The 19,955-nt window shown below is 39.4% G+C and overlaps 1 protein-coding gene across 3 annotated transcripts in view; it reads right to left on the bottom strand.

Annotated features, from left to right (window-relative positions):
* The window catches only part of Atad2 (ATPase family AAA domain containing 2), a 50,780-nt gene that overhangs the window by 14,655 nt on the left and 16,170 nt on the right, over positions 1–19,955 (bottom strand). For 2 of the 3 annotated variants that reach the window (XM_060389392.1, XM_021645260.2), the window contains exons 9-17: positions 17,045–17,149; positions 15,652–15,760; positions 15,024–15,139; positions 13,884–14,058; positions 11,909–11,997; positions 3,543–3,702; positions 2,329–2,419; positions 953–1,267; positions 218–350 (exon numbers count right to left, since the gene is read on the bottom strand). In XM_060389392.1, the coding sequence (XP_060245375.1) occupies positions 218–350; positions 953–1,267; positions 2,329–2,419; positions 3,543–3,702; positions 11,909–11,997; positions 13,884–14,058; positions 15,024–15,139; positions 15,652–15,760; positions 17,045–17,149 (1,293 nt within the window). Of the gene's footprint in view, positions 1–217; positions 351–952; positions 1,268–2,328; positions 2,420–3,542; positions 3,703–11,908; positions 11,998–13,883; positions 14,059–15,023; positions 15,140–15,651; positions 15,761–17,044; positions 17,150–19,955 lie in introns of those variants that run through there. The other variant, XM_060389393.1, reaches the window with a different exon arrangement.

Here is a 19,955-nt window from a genome sequence, read left to right as displayed (position 1 = left end):
CCAGAATTTTTATATGGGCTTTAGAGGTTGAATTTAGGTTCTCTTATTTACAGTGCAAGCACTTAACCAAATGACCCCTCTTGCCAGACCTGATATTTTAACTTAAATAGAAAGCCGAATGGCTAGCATATTTTACCTTGTCAAAAAAACAAAACCAACACTCACTTATTTTTATAAACTTTACAAACCAAAACATTCATGTGCAGGGAAAACATACCTATTTAAATGAAGAAAATTTAAATTGTCTTTTGCTTGGCTGAAAGTTTTTTGAGAAAGTGCATTTTCATATACTGATGGTGCATCATCATCACTGTATGCCAAATCACTTTCCAGCAAAGGGCAAGAAACATCTACAAAATTAAAAAACAATTTTTAATAATTTTTAGTAATTTTTCTGTCATTCTTTCAATGGTTGTTGTTGGTTATTAATATTTATTGATTTACCTTTTAGTTAAGCAGTGGTTATTCCTAAATCAGCTGTATACCTAAATCACCATAGAGACTAGGATTTATGTAATTAACCTAGAGCACATGCTGGGCAGTAGTTTTTCCATCCTAAACTTCCAAGCTCACATAGTTTCCCTACCATTCAGATTTCACCCATTACAGCTGCTTTTAGTCATATCTTAGTTCTCGTTCATCTCTCCTTGTGGCTCGAAGTCCTCTCCTGCGAGATCTCTGCTCTCCCTTCCTTCTCCTCCCTAACCCAACCAGGATGCCCCACCCTATTCTCTCCATTGCTCAGCATTGGGGCTGGTTGTTTTATTGACAATGCAGAGAATAGTGGCATGGTTACACAAGAGACAGGTGATGCCTAAATAAGCATCATAATGCAATGTCCAGATTGAAACCACAATGGGGTAGAGAAATCAGTATTTGAATGAACAAGGGTAAATTGTGTATATTTTACACAAGAACATTATTCCAATAAATGGTCAATAAAGTTTTATACCTGAATTAAAGGCTTTGCCTGTTCCAACTTCCACATGTGGAAATACTTTCTGTAGGGCTTCTAAGATCCTCTGAACAGTATTTTGCAGAAGTGGTTTCACAATGGCAGACAGTGCCTGTCCAGGTGATGTCACAGCTCTCTGGGAAGCTGGTATTATCTTCTGCATAGCTGCCTCAAAATCCTTAGCTGAGATATTAATTGATGAGAGATCCAACTGTAGTTTCTCACTGGTGGTATAGATCTGTGGGTACCGTCGACGCAGGGCACATAAAGCAGCTTCGGCACATATTGACTTAATATCTGCACCACAGTATCCTATCCCCATGAACCAAAAAAAAAAAAAAAAAAAAGGAAAAAAGCAAAACCCTCAAACTATTGACACAGTCATGATTTAAAAAAAAAAAAAAAATTCAATTAAACCTAATATTGGTAAAATATTTACAGGTAACCAAACTAAAATTTCTCACTTATACTCAGTTGTACCCTGCAGGGTTCTTTTTGTCAAATGATAATACTGGCTAATTCACAGAGCTAGCACTGTTTTCATTATCTCTGCTGCTCTCAAATTACCTCAATAATCAATTTGTCCACTTAAAAAAAGATTTGATTATGTTTGTCATGTGGAGGTACATACATAACAGTGCAGATGCCTTATGGGACCAGAAAGGGGTGTTGGATTCGTGGAGTGAGAACTACAGGTTGCAAGCCACCTGGAAACAAGTTGTAGCCTCTGAAAGAGCAGTATGTACCTGTACCAACTCTCTCTCTAGTCCTCAATTTTCTCATGTTCATATTTTAATTTTTTTAAGACAAGGTACCATTATATAACCAAGGCTGACCTGATACTATACTCAACATGTAATTAACCTCATGGCAATCCTGGCTTGAGTCTCCCAAGTGCTAGGGATACAGGGACGTGTTGCCACACTTGGACAAGTATCTAATCTTTAGTATCTAGAACTTAGAAGTGAATGCATGCCATAAGAGATGGAAAACAAACTGTGCTCCCTTTCAGATCAGGTCCTCCTTCCTATGTAGACAAGGATGGCCATAAACTTGCACTCACTCCCCTAGCACTAGCACTACCAGCACTGCATGTATGTGCCACTGTATCTGGCTACATCTGTTGCTTTTTTTATGTGGGAGTATGGGTATGTAGAGATCTGAGGATAACTTTGTGAGGCCAAGTTCTTTCCTTCCACCTTCATGTGTGTTCCAGGGATTGAACTCAGGAGACCAGGCTCGAACTGCAAGCAACTTTACCCACTAGGCCATCTCACCAGCCTTTTAAATCTCAACTATAAGGCACAACCCCAACTTGTTTCATCACTGAAATGAACAGAACATTTTTCACACATGCTCAAAACAGTATTTACCAACACAGTTTTCTGCTAGTTCTTCTAGAAATATGTCCAATGGTTTTGGATTCCAATCTCTTGTATGAATCTTCAGAATCTCTTTTCGAGCCTATAGAAAAACCCAAAAATCTCAATTTTATTTTTTCACATCTATAACCATTAAGTTACTCCAATTAGAAATGCTTCAATTTAAACTACTTTTGATTATCTAAAATTTTACAGTAACAAGCTTAATATAAATAGAAGTGTGAGACCATGAAAACAAGGAAAAAGATGCACCTGTAAGCATTTAGCAAAATTAAGCAGATTTCCATTTAATATGTCCAAGTTATATTCATCATTTATGTAAATTTAAAAAACTAAACAAAGTACTATATCTGGAGTATATTAAGAAATAAGAATATGACAGTTCTCCTCGTTTGTTAAGAATATGTATTTTTAATTTTAATTATGTCTTTGAGTGGGTATATACACCTGACTACAGGTGCTTTTGGATTCAAGAAGAGGGTGTCAGATCTCCCAGCTCCAGTTACAGGTGGTCCTGATGTGGGTGGGTGCTGGAAACTTAACTCAGTTCCGCTGAAAAAGCTGTAAGCATGCACCCTCCTTCTCAAAAGTATTAAGTGGTTTTAGCCTAACTAACTATTGCAGTACAGTGGTGTTCTGGAAGAAGTCAAAGCTAATGAGCAATATAACTGACATATATTTGTTCTAAGTTAAGCATATAAGATGTGCTTAACTTAAAACAAATTTAAGAGCAGTTGGGGAAGGAGATATTATGCTTAAAGATAATAAATTACATCTATTGAGTTCTTCTGAACACTCATTAGACCATGATACAAAACTAAAGTCTTCAGCCCGGTGTGGTGGAACACACTTGTAATCCCAGCAGAGGCAGAGGCAGGCGGATGTCTATGGGTTCAAGGCCAGCCTGGTCTACAAAGCAAATCCAGGACAGCCAAGGCTACACAGAGAAACCCTGTCTTGAAAAAAACCACACCAAACAAACAAAAACCCCAAACAGAAAACAAATCTAAAGTCTTAACTTTACGAGCTCAGCAGGTTAAAGCACTTGAACACAAGCTTGATGAGCTGAGTCTACACAGGACCTACATAGTACAGGTTGTTCTCTGACCTCCACACCTGAACTGTGACATAAAAACTTTCTGCCATATAAAGGGATGTAACTTTACAAAATTCTTAATAGTAAAAGGCATTTAAACTTTTCTTACATCTTTATCAGGTAGACTAAAAAGGAATTCTCTGTCAAATCGACCAGGCCTTCGTAAAGCAGGGTCTATAGAATCTAGTCTGTTGGTAGCTCCAATGACCACAATTTCTCCTCTGCTGTCCAAACCATCCATAAGAGCTAACAGCGTTGATACAATAGAGCTAAAATATAAAAAATAAAACAAATTAGAATCATGAACAAAGAATCCATCACTCAGGAATATTTCTTTTGGTAAGGTTTAATTTCAATGTATAAACATGCAAATGAATTCTTTCGGCACTTAGCTACTTTTCAATGGAAAACAAAACCAAACAAAAACATAGGGAAACTGGAGATATGGCTCAGGGGGTTAAGAACACTGGCTGAGAAGAGTTCAAATTCCCTAGCATCCAAACAAAAGCCAGGCTTCACTGAGTTTGCTTACACCTCAGCATTGTGAAACAGGGTCAGTCAGCCTAGCCAAACAGTAAGCTTCAGGTTCAGTAAGAGAACCTGTCAAAAACTAACAAGGGGTAAGGAGATGGCTCAGTAGGTAAAGTCTTGCTTTGCAAGCATAACTATAAGAGTTTCGATCCCAGAAACTCATTTGGTTGCCAGGTGCATGTGGCAAACTTGCCTGTAACTTCCACCTCATAAGGTTAAGACACTGGATCCCCACAAGCTGGCAAGTAACTAGCCAAACTGGTGAGCTACCGGTTAAACTGAGACCCTGCCTCAGTAAATGAGATGAAGGAAGTACATTCAAGATGATTCACAAGAGCTGGAGAGATGGCTCAGAGGTTAAGAGCACTGGTTATTCTTCCAAAGGTCCTGATTTCTATTCCCAGCAACCACATGGTAGTCTATAACCATCTATAGTGAGATCTAGTAGCCCCTTCTGGAGTGCCAGCATATATGCAGACAGAACACTTTAAATAATAAATAAATTTTAAAAAAGATTCAATTCACCACATCAGCCACATGTATACACATGTATGCAGCTTGTCCTACATACCTGTGCATCCGCACACACATGAAAAGAGAAAAACAATAAAAAAGTGGAAAGTCAAACAGAAAACACCCAACACCCTCTTCCAGCTTTCATGATGCATACTGTAAAGGAATTTTAATTCAGAACATGCCTGCTCTGGCAAGAGATCACATTCAAACAAGCAAAAAACCCCCATAAATAGATTGAAATCAAGGGCTGGGATGTATGTTAGGGGTAGACTGTGTACCTAATAATACATGCAAGGCTGTGTGTTCAATCCCCAGAACCAGGAAAAAAAAAACAATCTTTAGAGCCACAAATAGATCCTGTACATAATTTTATAAAGCATATTTCATAGGGAACTTGAAAGTTCCAAATCAAGACTACAACATGAAAAAATACTAGAACTTTCATATATGAAAAATTATGTAATATTTATAAAACATACTCTTTGTACAACAGTAAACAAAGCAGAATGAATATACATACACACATACCCCACCACAGGGGCTTTTATGGGGGTACCTGTATCAAATAAAAATTCTGAAGAGTAATTCTGTTGGTTTAAGATAAGAGGGGCTGGAGAGATGGCTCAGTGGTTAAGAGCACTGACTGCTCTTTTTGGAGCAGTCTCCCCGCACCCACAAGACAGCTTCACAACTGTCTGTAACTCATGTTCCAGAGGATCTGACACCTTCACATAGACATATATGTAGACAAAATACCAATGTATATAAAATACAAATAAATTAAAAAAAAAAAAGAAAAAATACCAAACCTCATTTTAAAATAGGAAAACATTGACACACACCTTTAAAAATAAACCCAGCACTCGGGAGGCAGAGGCGTCCAGCTCTCTAGAGTTTGAGGCTAAGCTGATGTATAGAATGAGTTCAAGGACAGCCTGCAGCCAAAAACCAAAAATCCAAAATCACCAATCACCTTGTTTGAACCATCATAAATATTCCTTGCATACACTTATTTGGTGGTGGTTCTCTCTCTCTCTGAGCACTTGTGTTTTTGTAGGACTGGTAGACAAAGACCTAAATCCTGTTTTGTAATCAAGAACTCACTGTTCCAGGTGAATTTTGATATTTTAATTTGAGGGGACAACAATGAGATGCTTGTCACAACTGATAATTTATGTTCAATCACTGGAGGATTGTCTTGTACACTGTGTATTCAGATGCTGATTCACATGTCTGAGACATGGGCATTGTCATTTCTATAAATAATCTCTGGTCTCGATGTTGTGTAAAAATTACTTCCCAGTTACTTATGATTGGTTAATAAAGCTCATTTAGGCAGAGGAGACACAAGGCTGGACTTCAGTTCCTGGACTGGGTGGGAAATGTGTGTGTGGGGAGGGGGTGGGGGAAGAGGTGTGTCTCAGATAGGGACCATAGAAAGAAGGAGAAGAGAGAGGAAGAAGTCCCCATGAGGAGGAGTTCACCGTGAGAACAGTTACAGCAAAAGGCCAAGGCAAGTAAAAGGGCGTACGCCTTTAGTCTAGCACTCTGGAGGCAGGGGCACGAAGGTCTCTGAGTATGAGGCTGATCTAGTCTACAGAGTGAGTTCCAGGACAGCCAGAGCTGCACAGAGAGACCCTGCCTCGACCCCTCCCTCCAAGAGCCCCAAAACAAATAAACAGAGAATATTATATTCGAGGTAGTTCAAAGTGATAAATATAAACCAATGACTTGGTTTTAGTAAAGAATTGATCATTTAAAAACACAGGCAGCTGGTGGCATACATTAGTGTACTATCTTGATAAAATCGCAGGCAATACAAGAACAAGCAAAACATGATTTCATGTAAATACTTTATGAAAACCTCAATTTTATCCCCATGAGTAGCAGTAACTCTCGCATCATCTAATGCTCAATTTCCCTAGCAAACTCCATATCACTGAGTTATACCCTAAGCCCCTAAAAAGTATCTTTCATGCTTGATTTCATTGATGTAAAAAGATCTTTCATGAATCCAAGACCTGTAGTTTCCACACACCATGTGTGATCATTTATATCTCAAATCCCTAATAGTTCCCAGTGTACTTTCTCCTCCATACCATTTCTTTGTTGAAAAATGAAGTCATTTGCTTTGTAGAAGTCACTTCCTTTCTGTGTTCTGGATTGGGCTCAGTGCTTGATGATGGCAGCTTCGACTTACCCTTCTTTCATAGTCTCTTATAAACCAATACCTAGGCCCCAGAAACTTCCTTGACTCAGGATACTGCCTCATTGCTGGACTTTCTACTCAAATCACTGTAGTAAGTACATGATGCCAGTTTCTCACTTAACATCAGTTTTACGAGACTGTTTCACACTATTTCCTTGGTTCTGTAGGAAACCAAGGAGGAGTAGAGTGTAGAGAGTGGTACTAATAGGGTAAGTGCTTGAAATAGCCGAATCTGGCTTTGAACTCCTACCTTGCAAGTGCTAGGATTAACAAGTTTGTGCAACTATGGCTGGCTCCCTTTATGTTTACTAGCAATATTGTTTCAACTACTAAATTACCCTAAATTATAACATATAGACACAAAATATTTGATTCAATTTCTTTATACATTTCTAGATGGAAAGGCAACATTGAAGGTGAGTGACTGAATTTAAAAAAAAAAATTTTTTTTTTTAAGTTTTTTTCTGGCCAGGCAGTGGTGGCATACACCTTTACTCCCAGCACTTGGAAAACAGAGGCAGGTGGATCCTTTATGAGTTCAAAGCCAGCCGCCAGCCTGGTCTATGGAGTGAGTTCCAGGAGAGCCAAGGCTATACATATACATAAAAGCCTGTCTAAAAAAAAAAAAAAAAAGAGCTTCTTCTGTACTCAAACTTTTGCAGTCATATTTGATGTGCAAATTGTCCTATATCAGCCAAAGAGAACTCTTCCAAGACCGGCTCCTCAGCTTTCCTTCTTTCAGTGCTGCAATTTGTAGAGGGACTTTAATCCAGCAACTTGGTTACTTTGGCTGAAATACAGATACGCCCTTGACACACCCTTTTAATCCCGAACAATAAAGGTAGTTTGTAGAAAGAAGCACCCATATTTGAAAGTGATGATTTAGAGAAAGAATTGACATAATAGGATATGCCCAACTCTCACAAGGAGAAGAAAGGGGTGACTGAAGAAAGCAGTGCAGAAAGAAAGAGGGAGAGAGAGAGAGACAGTTTTACCAAGATAGGTTGTCAAGAATACAAGCTAGACACAGGTGAAGACAAAATGAGCCAGGGAAGGAGCCAGATTAGAACAAACTGCCAAAGTTAGTATGATGCCAAGCAGAGCATTTGAGTCAGAAGCTGAGAGAAGCCAGTTTGAATCAGTCAGCTTGGAGAGTTTGAGCAAACACAGCTGAGTTGAACCAGCTAGCCAGAGTTCAGAAAGAACTAAAAAAAGGGTAAGTTTTTTAACGCAGTAAGCATCACAGACTGAAAACATTGTAGGCCTAGATAAGGTTGTATGGTGGCAATATGCTGCAAAACTAATTACTTCAGGAGATTAAAGACTACTTTTACAGCAGTCTTCTCTAACTGCCATTAGATGACAGTTGTTCTCAAGCCATCTTAGTATTTAGCTATCTTTTCCTTAGTTAAAAAAAATTCATCTTGAGTTCCTATTATTTCAAATTCAAATTAAAAATTAGGGATCTTTTGGTTTGAGACCAGGTCTTTATAGCTTTGTAAATAAGCTAGCCTCAAACTCACAATGTAGTCTAAGCTGTTCTTGAACTTATGGCAATTTTCTTTCTTCAGTCGTCAGCATACTGGGACTACAGGCATTTGGCACTATGATTTGCTAAAATTTTTGATATTCAAATTAGTAATAATAGCTAAAATAAATAAATAATTAAGGGCTGGAGAGATGGCACAGTGGTTAAAAACATATATTGCCTTTCCAGATGACCTAAGTTTAATTTCTAACACCCACACCAGGTGGCTTACAAAAGCCAAACTCTAGCTCCAGGCCCAACAACTTTGGCTTCTGCTGGCACAAATAGACAACACACACTCACACACATTATTTTAAAAATATTTTAAAAAAGAAAAAGATGTATTGCATGTGTGCACAAGCCAGAGAACACACAAAGGTCAAATTCAGTTATATCCTCCTACTATGGGTTCCAGGAAATCAATCTCAAGCTATCACATTTACCCTGTAATTGTGTACTCATTAAGTCATCTTCTCAGGATCTAATGTTTAATTTTAGTAATTTTATACTTGTGAAATTCTTATTTCCCAACATTATTCAAATACATATTTATAATGCTCTATATGTTAAGGCACAAAACAGTTTAATTGATTTTCTTCTCCTTAACTCAGGACTGGCCTTGAACTTGGAACTTGTAAAGTGTGGCTTGCATCCTCACGAGGCAGAGGTAGGTAGATCTGAGTTAAAGGTCAAGCTGGTCTATACAGAGCAATTTCCAGGACAGCCAGGGCTACACAGAGAAATCCTGGAAGAAGAAAAGGAGGAGTTGGGAGAGGAGGAAACAAACATTAAAACCTACCTATTGTTATGTCTTGTTCGTCTTCTACATTATATATTACAACTACTGGCATATATGAAGGCAGGCAAATATGCCTTAGGATATCTCAAAATAACTGGGTAATCACAGGTAATTTGTGAGACCACTTGCTTGGAAAGAAGCTCTGAAATACTAAAGCTGAACTGGGACTGAAAGTAACTTATGGCTGGGGAGTATGGCTCATTAATAAGTCTTTCTGCATGTTATATTTGAGGCCCTGGGTTTAGTCCCTAATACTGCAAGGAAAAAAAAAAAAATCAAACAAGCAAAAAGCTAACAAACTAACAAACTAATGTAGACTTGGGGTGGATTTATAGCTTTCTTCTAATCCTGGAAAAAAGATGTCAGGTCCCAAAGAAAACTCCTGATAAATCTCACTCAGTATTTACAGCTCCTCCTAGCACAACTCACTCCAAACCTCTCCTATCCTAAACCTTTCCAGCTCAAGGGCTCAGCTTCCCCTCTTCCAGGTTCTGATTCCTATATAAATAATCCAGCCACTTGGACTCTTGATCCTGGCCACTTTGCCTTCTCCTCTCTCTGCTTTTCCTCTGGGGTTTCCCCTGTATCTGCACTCATGGGCCTGGTGCAGTCTAGACTCTAGATGAACTCTACCTCATGTCTAAAACACAACCCTTCTCAACCATGCCTATATCCATCATGTCCTTATATTCATTTAAAGAGTATGGCTTTTCTATCTTTTCTTTTTCTAAAACCAAGTTTCTCTATGCCCCTGGCTCTCCTGGAATTCACTCTGTAGACTAGGCTGGCCTTGAACTCTGAGATCCACCTGTCTCTGCCTCTGGAGTACTGAATTAAAGGCATGTGCCACCACATGCAGCTCAATTTTTCCTATCTTTAATATAAGGTTTGGTATTCTTAACCCAGTAGAATTACCCTACGAGGTATTTTTACTTGACCCAGGTGCCTGTGGTGGTTTGAGTAAGAATGACCCTCACAGACTCATATATTTGAATGTTTAAGGCAGCAGGGGTGACTTTTTGAAAAGGTTTAGAAGGATTAATAGGCAAGGCCTTGTTGCAGGAAGTGTGTCACTTGGGGTGGGCTTTGGTGCTCCAAAAGCCCATCCAACAACCAGTCATTCCCTCTCTGCTGCTTGTGGATAAGGACGTAAAGCTCTCAGTTACTTCTCCAGTGTCTGCCTGCATGCCATCGTGCTCCCTGCCGTAACAGACTAATCTCTGAAATTGTAAGCAGGGCCCCAATTAAATGCTTTCCTTTATAAGCGTTGCCTTGGTCATGGTGTCTCTTCAAGCAATAGTTGATGACTAGATAGCAACTGAAGGTTGGGAATATATCTCAGTGGTAAAACACTTGTAGAGACAGCTTAAAACCCTGGAACAGTCCCCAGTACTGAAGGAAATTTAAAAATGGGAAAGCATCTGAATTAGTTGGCAACATTTAAGGTATTTGAATGTTTGAGCATTGAACTTGAGAAAGAAAATAAATCTAATTCTCAGGTCTTAATTGTAGACAGGCTAGAACTACTGGGCTATATCCACTACATTCTATACCACAGCCTTGTTGTAATCAATGGCCTATGAATGTTTATACTGTCTGTAACCCAAGATTTTAAAACTGTATTGATAAGAACCTGATACTCAGAACAGGTTCATTTTTTAAAAATATAGATAGGTATTTTTTTTCATGATTTAATTTTTTTATATTAAATCTATCTTTCTCCCACTTATTCAATCACTTTACATCCTGATCCCAGCCCCCTCCTTCCTCTCCTCCCGGTCCTGCCCTCATATTCTCCTCCCCTCATTCCCCTCTTCCCTTCTTCTCAGAGAAGGGGATTTCCCCCACAAGGGGTACCAATCCACCCCAGGACTTCAAGTCATAGCAGGACTCTGTATCCTCTCCCACTGAGGCCTGACAAGGTAGCCCAGCTAGGGAAAGGGGATCCAAAGGCAGGCAACAGAGTCAGAGACAGCCCCTACTCCCATTGTTAGGGGATCCACAAGATGACCAGGCTGCACATCAGCTACATATGTGTAGGGGGTCTAGGTCCAGCCCATGAATGGTCTTTGGTTGGGGTTCAGTCTCTGTAAGCCCCTATGGCCCAGATTAATTTACTCTGTAGGTTTACTTGTGGTGTCCTTGACCCTTCTGGCTCCCTCCATCCTTCCTCCCACTCTTCCACAAAACTCCCTGAGCTCAGTCTATTGTTTGGCTGTTGGTCTCTGTATCTGTTTTCATCAGCTACTGGATGAAGCCTCTCAGAAGACAGTTAGCTAGGCTCCTGTCCTGGCATACCAAGTCACAGCAAGGCTAAGCGTATCCTCTCCCACTGAGGCTAGACAAGGTAGCCCAGCTGGGGGAAAGGGATCCAAAGGCAGCCAAAAGAGTCAGACAGCCCGACTCCCTTTAGGGGATTCACATGATGGTCAATATATCTTAATTTAATTTTTTGTTTTGTATTTGGAAAAAAGTTTCCTTCTTATTATTTTCTCATATATTACATCCCAACTGCAGTTTTCACTCCCTCCCCTCTCCCTGAGATCCACTCCCCCTCAGAAAAGAGCAGGCCTTCCAGGGAAATTAAGCAAACATGGCTTAACAAGCTACACTAAAACCAGGCATATTCCATCACATCAAGGAAACCCAATAGGAGGAAAAGGGTCCCAAAGGCAGGTAAAAAGAGTCAGAAATAGCCTCTACTTAAGAATCCCACACAAGAACACCAAGCTACACAACTATAACATATGTAGAGGACCTAGGTCAGACCCATACAGGCTCCATGATGTATCTGGGCCCACTTGAGATCTGGTCAGTTGGTTCTGTGGGCGATATTCTTGTTCACGATTTAATTCTTATCTTTTATAGGACATTAACTCAATCAAGTTTTACCTGTGAATCTGATCTTGCCTGCTAGATCGTACTGGAGCCAAACCATCGATTTCATCAAAGAATATAATTGCTGGGCGCATCTGATAAGCCTAAGAAAAGGGTCCAGCATGCCTATGTTACCACAAAAATCCTCAGACAGACTTAATACAAAGCATTTCAATTCATTTTATTCAAATTTATTATAAATATATAATTTATAAATTGGAATATATACCTTTTCAATCTATTTTCATTGAATCTTGCTTGCCAAAATTTGTCATTTATAACTATTTATAAAACTAATGTAAATTCCAAACACTGTTTTTAGAACTTTATATACATACATTATACTAACATAATTTTATTTGCATTTTCAACTTGAAATATCCAAAAATATTTCAGTAGTTAGTTATATACCTTGGATTTTATACTGTTATGGTTACTGGACACAAAGAAAAACTTCATTACTGACTACAGTGACACTCTCCCTCCATGTTACATAAAAAAATGATTTCAGTTGCAAACATAATAAATGTGTTCAACAAAAGATAAAAGAAAAAGATAACTTAACATGCAAAACTTAAAAAAACTATTTTAGTGAAGGCAAAATAAAGACTCTTAGTTCTAAAAAGGTATTCAAAACCATTTTCAGTGTTAGGTATGGTGGCATACACCTCTAAACCTAGCACTTGGGAGGCAGATCTCTGATTCCAAGAACAGCCTGGTCTACATAATGAATTACAGGATAGCCAGGATTACACAAAGGGACCCTGCCTCAAAGGGACCCTTCAGCAGTATGTCCTACTAGAGCAGAATGTATTATTTCACAATCTACTATCAATACAGCCTGACATATGAAATTGAAAGCTAAGGAAAAAGTCCCACACACTGGCACACACCTGTAAACCCAGCACTTGGGGAGGCAGGGGCAAATGGATCTCTGTGAGGTCAATGCCAGCTTGGTCTACAAAGCTAGTCCAGGGCAGGCAAGGCTACACAGAGAAACCCTGTCTCGAAAACAAACAAACAAAAGAAGGAAAGTTAAGGAAGAATTGTCTTGTTTCCATACTGTGAAATAATACACTATTATTAAACTGCTCAGGAGACTACTCCTTTACTAGGTGTGAGCTCTAATACTTCTAAAAACTCAGATTCATTTATTTCTATCTTTAACTATATAATTCTTTGCTATAGATCAGCATCAAAAAATATTGACACTAAAAAAGTAAATAAAAGTACTACTGCCAATATGATTCAAAAGTGGCTAGGTCCATCCCAAGTTGGCAGCCAGACTTGGCAGTGTTGGCCACATGGTGCTGGCTTTGGAGGCAAGAAGGGTGCAGGACTACAGGAAGGGGTCACTGCTTCTTCCCACAGTGTCAGAGCTGCTGAGGCCAGAAAACATGTAGCAGGGAGCTCCTGAAGGAAAGCCTTCCCTCAGAGGGCAACAAGCCGAAACATGATTTTGTGACTCTATAGGTGGAGCCTAGGTTGCAAGGGACACCCCAAGATGCTAGAGATGTCAGAACTGAGACAACTGACATACGAGGAGTAGAACCATCCCAAGAGAGAATTTTCAAGATGGGAATCCCCAGCTTCCTATTTCTGCCGCCATGCCTGTCACTTGCTGCTGTGCTCTCCCACTATATTTTTTTTAACTTTTCGTGGTAGTCTTTATTATTATTTTAGCTATTGATAACACAGCATGGCAGCAAGATTATAGGAGTAATGTAATATACAACCTTTTAAATTGAAGCCTTATGCATTATTCTGCTCTAGGGTATTTGGGGTTTCCCTCCTTCCCTGCTCTAAAGCACAACTGGGATGCCTCCACTGTCTCTCCCAACAGAAACATATTGCACTACATATTCCTCTGGAATCATAAGCCCGAGTAAACTTTCTCCCATTAATTAAAAAAATAAAGGGAAAGAAATTTTAATCCTTAAACACTTTAATTTGCAAATTACAACCTAAATAGGTAAGTTTAATATTATACCTGATCAAACAGCAATCGCAGTTGTCTTTCAGATTCTCCTACCCATTTACTCAGACAATCAGCACCTTTCCTCATGAAAAACGCCACTCTTTTATCTCCTTGACTGCATTCATTGGCAAGTGCTCTAGCAACCAGTGTTTTTCCAGTTCCAGGTGGTCCATAAAACAAACAACCTCTGTAAAATACATTAAACACTTTCAGTACTAAATTAAAAGGTAGACTACTGAAACTAAAATTAAGAACCAATCTTATAACCATTTTAACTAGTTAATTAAAACATTAAACATTTGAAATAGTTTCACTATACAAAGTACAAGTTAAAACTCTGGGAGTTCCCAGCACTTGGGGAGGCAGAGCCAGGAGGATCTCTGTGAGTTCAAGGACAGCCAAGGCTTCACAGAGAAACCCTGTCTTGAAAAACCAAAATAAAAATGAAAAAGGGGAGAAATATACAAAAAATTGTATGTAATGATTTAAAAGAATTATTAGTGATTATATGTGTGGACAAAGAACAACTCTGTGGAGCTGGTTCTCTCCTTCCACCTTTATAATGGTTCTAGGAACCTCAGGTTCCCAGGCTTGTGACTAAGGACACTCAGTGCTCTTCTAGAAGACCAGAGTTGTTCACCAGCATCCCAGTCTGGTGGCTCACAAATGTCTGTAACTCCAGCTCTGGGGATTGAATGACTTCTTATAGCCTCCACAGGCACCCCACACAGATGGCACATACTCATACAGGTATATAAGGTTTAAGAGGCCCAGGGAAATGGCTCAGCCAGTAAAAGCACCGACTATATAGGCATGTGTTTTCAAATACCCAGAGCACATGCAAAAGCTGGCTGTGGTCACATGTACACCTGTAACCCCAGTGCTGGGGGGGTGAGAAGGATGGAATAAGAGGGCTGGGCTTGTTGGTTGCCAGCCTAGCTCCAGACTCAGTGAGAGCCTGTCTCAAAGCAAGTATCAGAATAGACAACTGACATCTGTCTGTGGCTCCACCTGCTTACATGTGTACCTACACCCACACCCAGCTCTAGCACACACAAAATTTAAATAAAAACTGTAAAGCTGTAAGCATTCAAGAGAAGTAGCTGTAGCATAGTGCACATTATGGCTACAAGTATAGCATCTTTAGGTTACCTTGGGGGTTGAATTTTAAACTTTTCAAAGACTTCTGGATAGAGTAAGGGAAATACCACCATCTCTTTGAGAGCTGCAATATGACTGGACAGGCCGCCAACACTATCGAATCGCACCTATGGTAAAAAAGGACAGACCTGAGTTAAAAATAAAACACTGCCTATATATTCATAATCGAACCATATCAGTTGATTAATAGTAGTCCAAAGATTTTTTTTTAATCATTTATTTTTACTGATGTTTTGCCTGCATATATGCTGTGTGAGGGTGTGTCAGGTTTTCTGGAACTGGCATTAGAGCCAGTTGTGAGCTGCCATATTGGTACATGGGGTCTCTAGAAGAGCTCTTCCACTGAGCCATCTCTCCAGCCCCCAAAGATTTTTTTAAATGCTTATTTTATATGTAAGCTACCATGTGTACGCTGGTAATCAAACTCAGGTCCTCTCTAAGAGCAACAAATGCTCTAAATGCCGAGCCATCTCTCCAAATCCCCAAAGATTTTTGTTTTCAAAATGTATATAAAGATTTAAGTTCCTGATAAGAAATGAAAAATCAGTTTTAACTTTAAAACAAAAGTAAAGTGAACAAAATTACACCTCAAGTCAAGCACAAATTTTAAAATACTCACTGAAGAATCTAGTTGCATTGGATCAACATCAGCAAGGTTTGCTCCAATTTTCATTCGATCTTTATAAATCCCTCTTATTTCATCTTTCCGAAAATTTAGCGGAAGGCACCTATTAAAAAACACATGCACACACACACACACATATACATAAAGACACACATCAAATCACCCTCTTCTCTTGAAGCCATGTTACAATATCATTCTTATTAAAAATGTTTGGGGCTGGGGAAAATGGCTCAGTAGATAAAGTGCTTGCTGCCAAAACAGAGACAAGAGTTTAGCAATCTCCCAAATCTATTGAAATCTGGGGAGAGGTGGCAGGCCCTCCATAATCTCAGGGTCCTGGAGCTAGAGATAAGGAATCCCCAGAGCAAGCTAGTTAGCCCCAAGGGTAAGCCCTCGCTCAATGAGAGACCCTGCCACAAAAAATAAAGACGACACACCCAGTGTCAGCTCTGGATTCTACATGAACACATGGAACTGGAGTTAGACATTTGTGAGCCATCATGTGGGTACTGTGCTGCAAGGCCCGTTTCAAGGTGCCTGCCAGCACTTGGAAAACAGAACAAGTTCTAAGCCAGCCTGAGCTACATAAGACCTTGTCTCAAGAATAAGCGGCCAACCCACCCAGCCCTCCTGCCTCAGTAAGCACATGCTCTATCCTACCAACTACTTCAACTGTAGATATTTCTAGTAAGGCAAGACTTCACTTTGTATTCACTTCTAGGCAACCTTTTAGTCAGCTAAGCTGAACATATTATTCCTAAACTATTCTACTTTCTCACCACCCCTAAAAACCTATCTGAGGAGGCTGGATGTGGTGGAGCACCCCTTTTAGTCCCAGCACATAGGGAGGCAGAGGCAGGTGGATCTCTGTGAGTTTGAGGCCAGCCTGGTCTACAAACAGAGTCCAGGACAGGCAGAGCTGTTACACAGAGAAACTGGTGGTTTTGTTTGTTTGTTTGTTTTGTTTTTTTTTTTTTGTTGGGGTGGTGGTGGTGGGGTGAGGTGGGGAGTTATCCAAGGACTGACAACATCGATCAGAAGTAATGTCAAACCTGACAACTTGAGTTTAATCTGTGGAACACTCACAGTGGAAGGAGAAAGCAACTAAATCAAGTCCTCTAACTTCTCATAGGCACACACTTATGTACAGTGTGTGCATAATACATGTATAATTGTAAAAAAATTATTTTACAAATACTTTTGGTAGTTTTAAAAGTTATCAATGTAGAACTCATCTGTTCCACATCCTCCTTGCAATATTTTTTGTTTTGTTAAGATCAGGCTAACCACAGAGCCCAGGCTGGCCCTAGAACTCTTAAGCCTCATATCTCAGCTCCAAAGTGCTTGAATTAAAGGTCTGATCCACAACACCAGGCTCACAGCTCACCTGTTAATAGCTCTATTTCGGTTCCTTTTTCTTCTCCTCTCAAAGTGTTCATCTTCAGAAGAGGAAGATGAAGTAGAATCACTACTGTGGATTGCATGCCTTCGCCTAAACAAGAAAATTGAAATCATAATGAGGGAAAAAGAAAAAAGGGGCAGAGGACATAAGTATCAGAAATATCTATGATCTAAAAAAATCTTATATAAACTTAACAAACATAGTCTCTAAAACAATAAAATAAAGTTTTGTTGGCTGAATCTTTAAGGTAAAAGACTCAACCAACAAAGGGAAGAAAAACAAGAGGTTGTGTTAGAGCTGACCATCAGCTGCTCATTAAGATAAAAGACTATACAGGCAGTGCCTTCCCCTTGAGACAGCCTCTCTGGGTAGTGCTGGCTGAGCTGAGACTCACTATATAGACCAGGCTTGTCTCAAACATCTAGAGATCCACCTGCCTATGCCTCCCAAGTGCTGAGAGTAAAAGTGTATAGCACCATGCCTGGATAAACATGCATTTTCAATATCATATATGGTTTTATATAAGAAATCACTATTTTTGAAATGCCAAGTCATTTTTTTTAAAAATATTTTTAATGAAGGGGAAAAAGGCTATCAAGGAAGACTTAAGGGTCAGCAAGATTGCTTAGAGGGTAAGGCCTACCACCAAAGCTGATTATCCAAGTTTAATTCCTGGGACCCATAAAATAAAAGGAGAGAACTGACTTCCTCAAAATTGTCCTCCGACCTTCACATATGCACAAGCATAGACCACTATACCCTGAAGAAATGCACTAAATATTATTAAAATGCTGTGAGGTCTAAAAAGTATACCCCAGCAGTAGAATGTTTACTTATCTTACAAGAAGGCCTGGAAAATAGTAAAGAGTAAGATGGTGCCAGGCAGTGATGGTGCATCACTTTAATTCCAGCACTTAGGAGGCAGAGGCAGGCAGATCTATGTGAGTTTGAGGTGGCTCGCATGGTCTACAGAGTGAGTCCCAGAATAGCCAAGGCTACACAGAGACCCTGTCTCAAAAAACAAACACAAAATCAAAACAAAACGTCAGCTGGAGAGATGCCTTGGAGGTTAAGAGCACTTGCTGCTCTTCCAGAGGACCTAGGTTCAATTCCCAACACTCACATGGTAGGTAGCTTACAACTGTCTTTAACTCCAATCCCTGGGGATCTGATGTCCTCTCTGGTATCCGTAGGCATTACACACAAAAAGCGAACAGATACATGTACAGGCAAAACACCCACACATATGCACAAACCTCTACAAACTAACTGTAACTACTCAGCAAAGAAAACACGACCCTAAATAACACAAAGCAATTAATGGTCTCTATTTACACCACTCATGGTGATTTACAATAGGAATAGCAACATCTTTGACTAAGCAGTGCTGGCTCAGGTAGCTAAAGATGATAGTTGCCTATTGTGTGTTGCATGGTAACACATTGTAAACCTTTCCAAAAATCTGAAATTTCAACACAAATATCTCTAGAGTTTTGAGTAAGGGTTTGTAAGGCCAGAATAAATGAGAAAATAATCTTCTCTTATCTACATTCCCAAGACCATTTCTGTAATCATCCTACAGCCAAAATTATCTAGTAAAAGCCTGCATATTTAGTATTACCATCAGCACTCTAAAGCATTCCCATTATATGTAGTTAGTATATATTTATAGAATTCAGACATTTCACAATTTAAAGAAATGTCATATTTACTAACTTTCTCATATACGTGTTTGGCATATTATTTATTTCCCACCACCTACTGCCCTAACTAGTGAGTGCTGAACCCAGGGCTTTGCATATGTTTATGCTCTACCAGTAAGCTACACCAACCAGCCTCCTCATTTAATCTTAATTAAAATTCTGGACAACATACATTATTAGTAGGCTCATTTTACAGTCAGGGTCAGTGAAGTTGAGGGTTAAATAACTTGCTCAAAATACCAGAGGGTGTTCGAATTCAATCCTATATGTATTCCAAAGAGCCAAATACTACTGTACTGGTGGTTTCTAGTTTATTTCACAAACCAGTAAAAGCTATAAGCAAACAACAGATCCTTGTGGAACAATATAAGGTATTACGTTTTGTAAAGAAAAGAACCCTCCAACCCCAGAGGCTTATCTATTAAAGGCTTGTCACCAGGTAGTGGCACTATTGAGAGGTAACTAGACCTTGAGAACGCTGACCTCAACAATGGACTAGTCCATTTATGAGTTCATAAATGAATGGGCCATTAGAAGGTGGAGCCTAGGCTGAGCTAGGTCACTGGGGATATGGTCTTTGAAGAATGTAACTTTTTTTTTATGAGACAAGGTCTTGCTAAGTTGACTAACCTAGCTTTGAACTTGCTCTATAGGATAGGCAGGCCTTAAACTGTCAATCCTCATGCACGAGTTTCCAGCTGGAATTAAGAGGACCGAACCACCAAGTCTAGCTTTTAACAGTATTCTAAAGAACTCAAGAAAATATTAAAATGCAGAATCCTTTCAAGTATAATTGATCATGAGAAGCTCTGACTGTTAAAATTTGCCTTCCTGATCATTCTTCCATCAGGTGAAGAGGGATGATGAATGATTCTGACAAAGTTAGAAAACTTAAGGACACAGCATGTTTATTTTTCCTATAAAATTAAAAAAAAAAAAAGAGAGAGAGAAAAAAAAAAAAAGACTTTGCCAGTCCCAGCACTTGGGAGGCAAAGGCAGGCAAATCTCTGAGTCCCAGGACAACCTGGTCTACAGAGTGAGTTCCAGAACAGCCAGGGATACACTGAGACACCCTGTCTTGAAAAAACAAAAAAACAAAACAAAACAAAACAAAAGATTCTTCAACACTTTGTTTTCTACGACCAACACATGATCAGATAGTTTACAGACTCCCTGAGAATTGTTTAAATAGC

The sequence above is a fragment of the Meriones unguiculatus genome, chromosome 8 (genome assembly GCF_030254825.1).
Source record: "Meriones unguiculatus strain TT.TT164.6M chromosome 8, Bangor_MerUng_6.1, whole genome shotgun sequence".
Classification (NCBI taxonomy): domain Eukaryota; kingdom Metazoa; phylum Chordata; class Mammalia; order Rodentia; family Muridae; genus Meriones; species Meriones unguiculatus.
The sequence above is the reverse complement of the archived record's forward strand: the minus strand, read 5'-3'. Positions and strand labels throughout refer to the sequence as shown.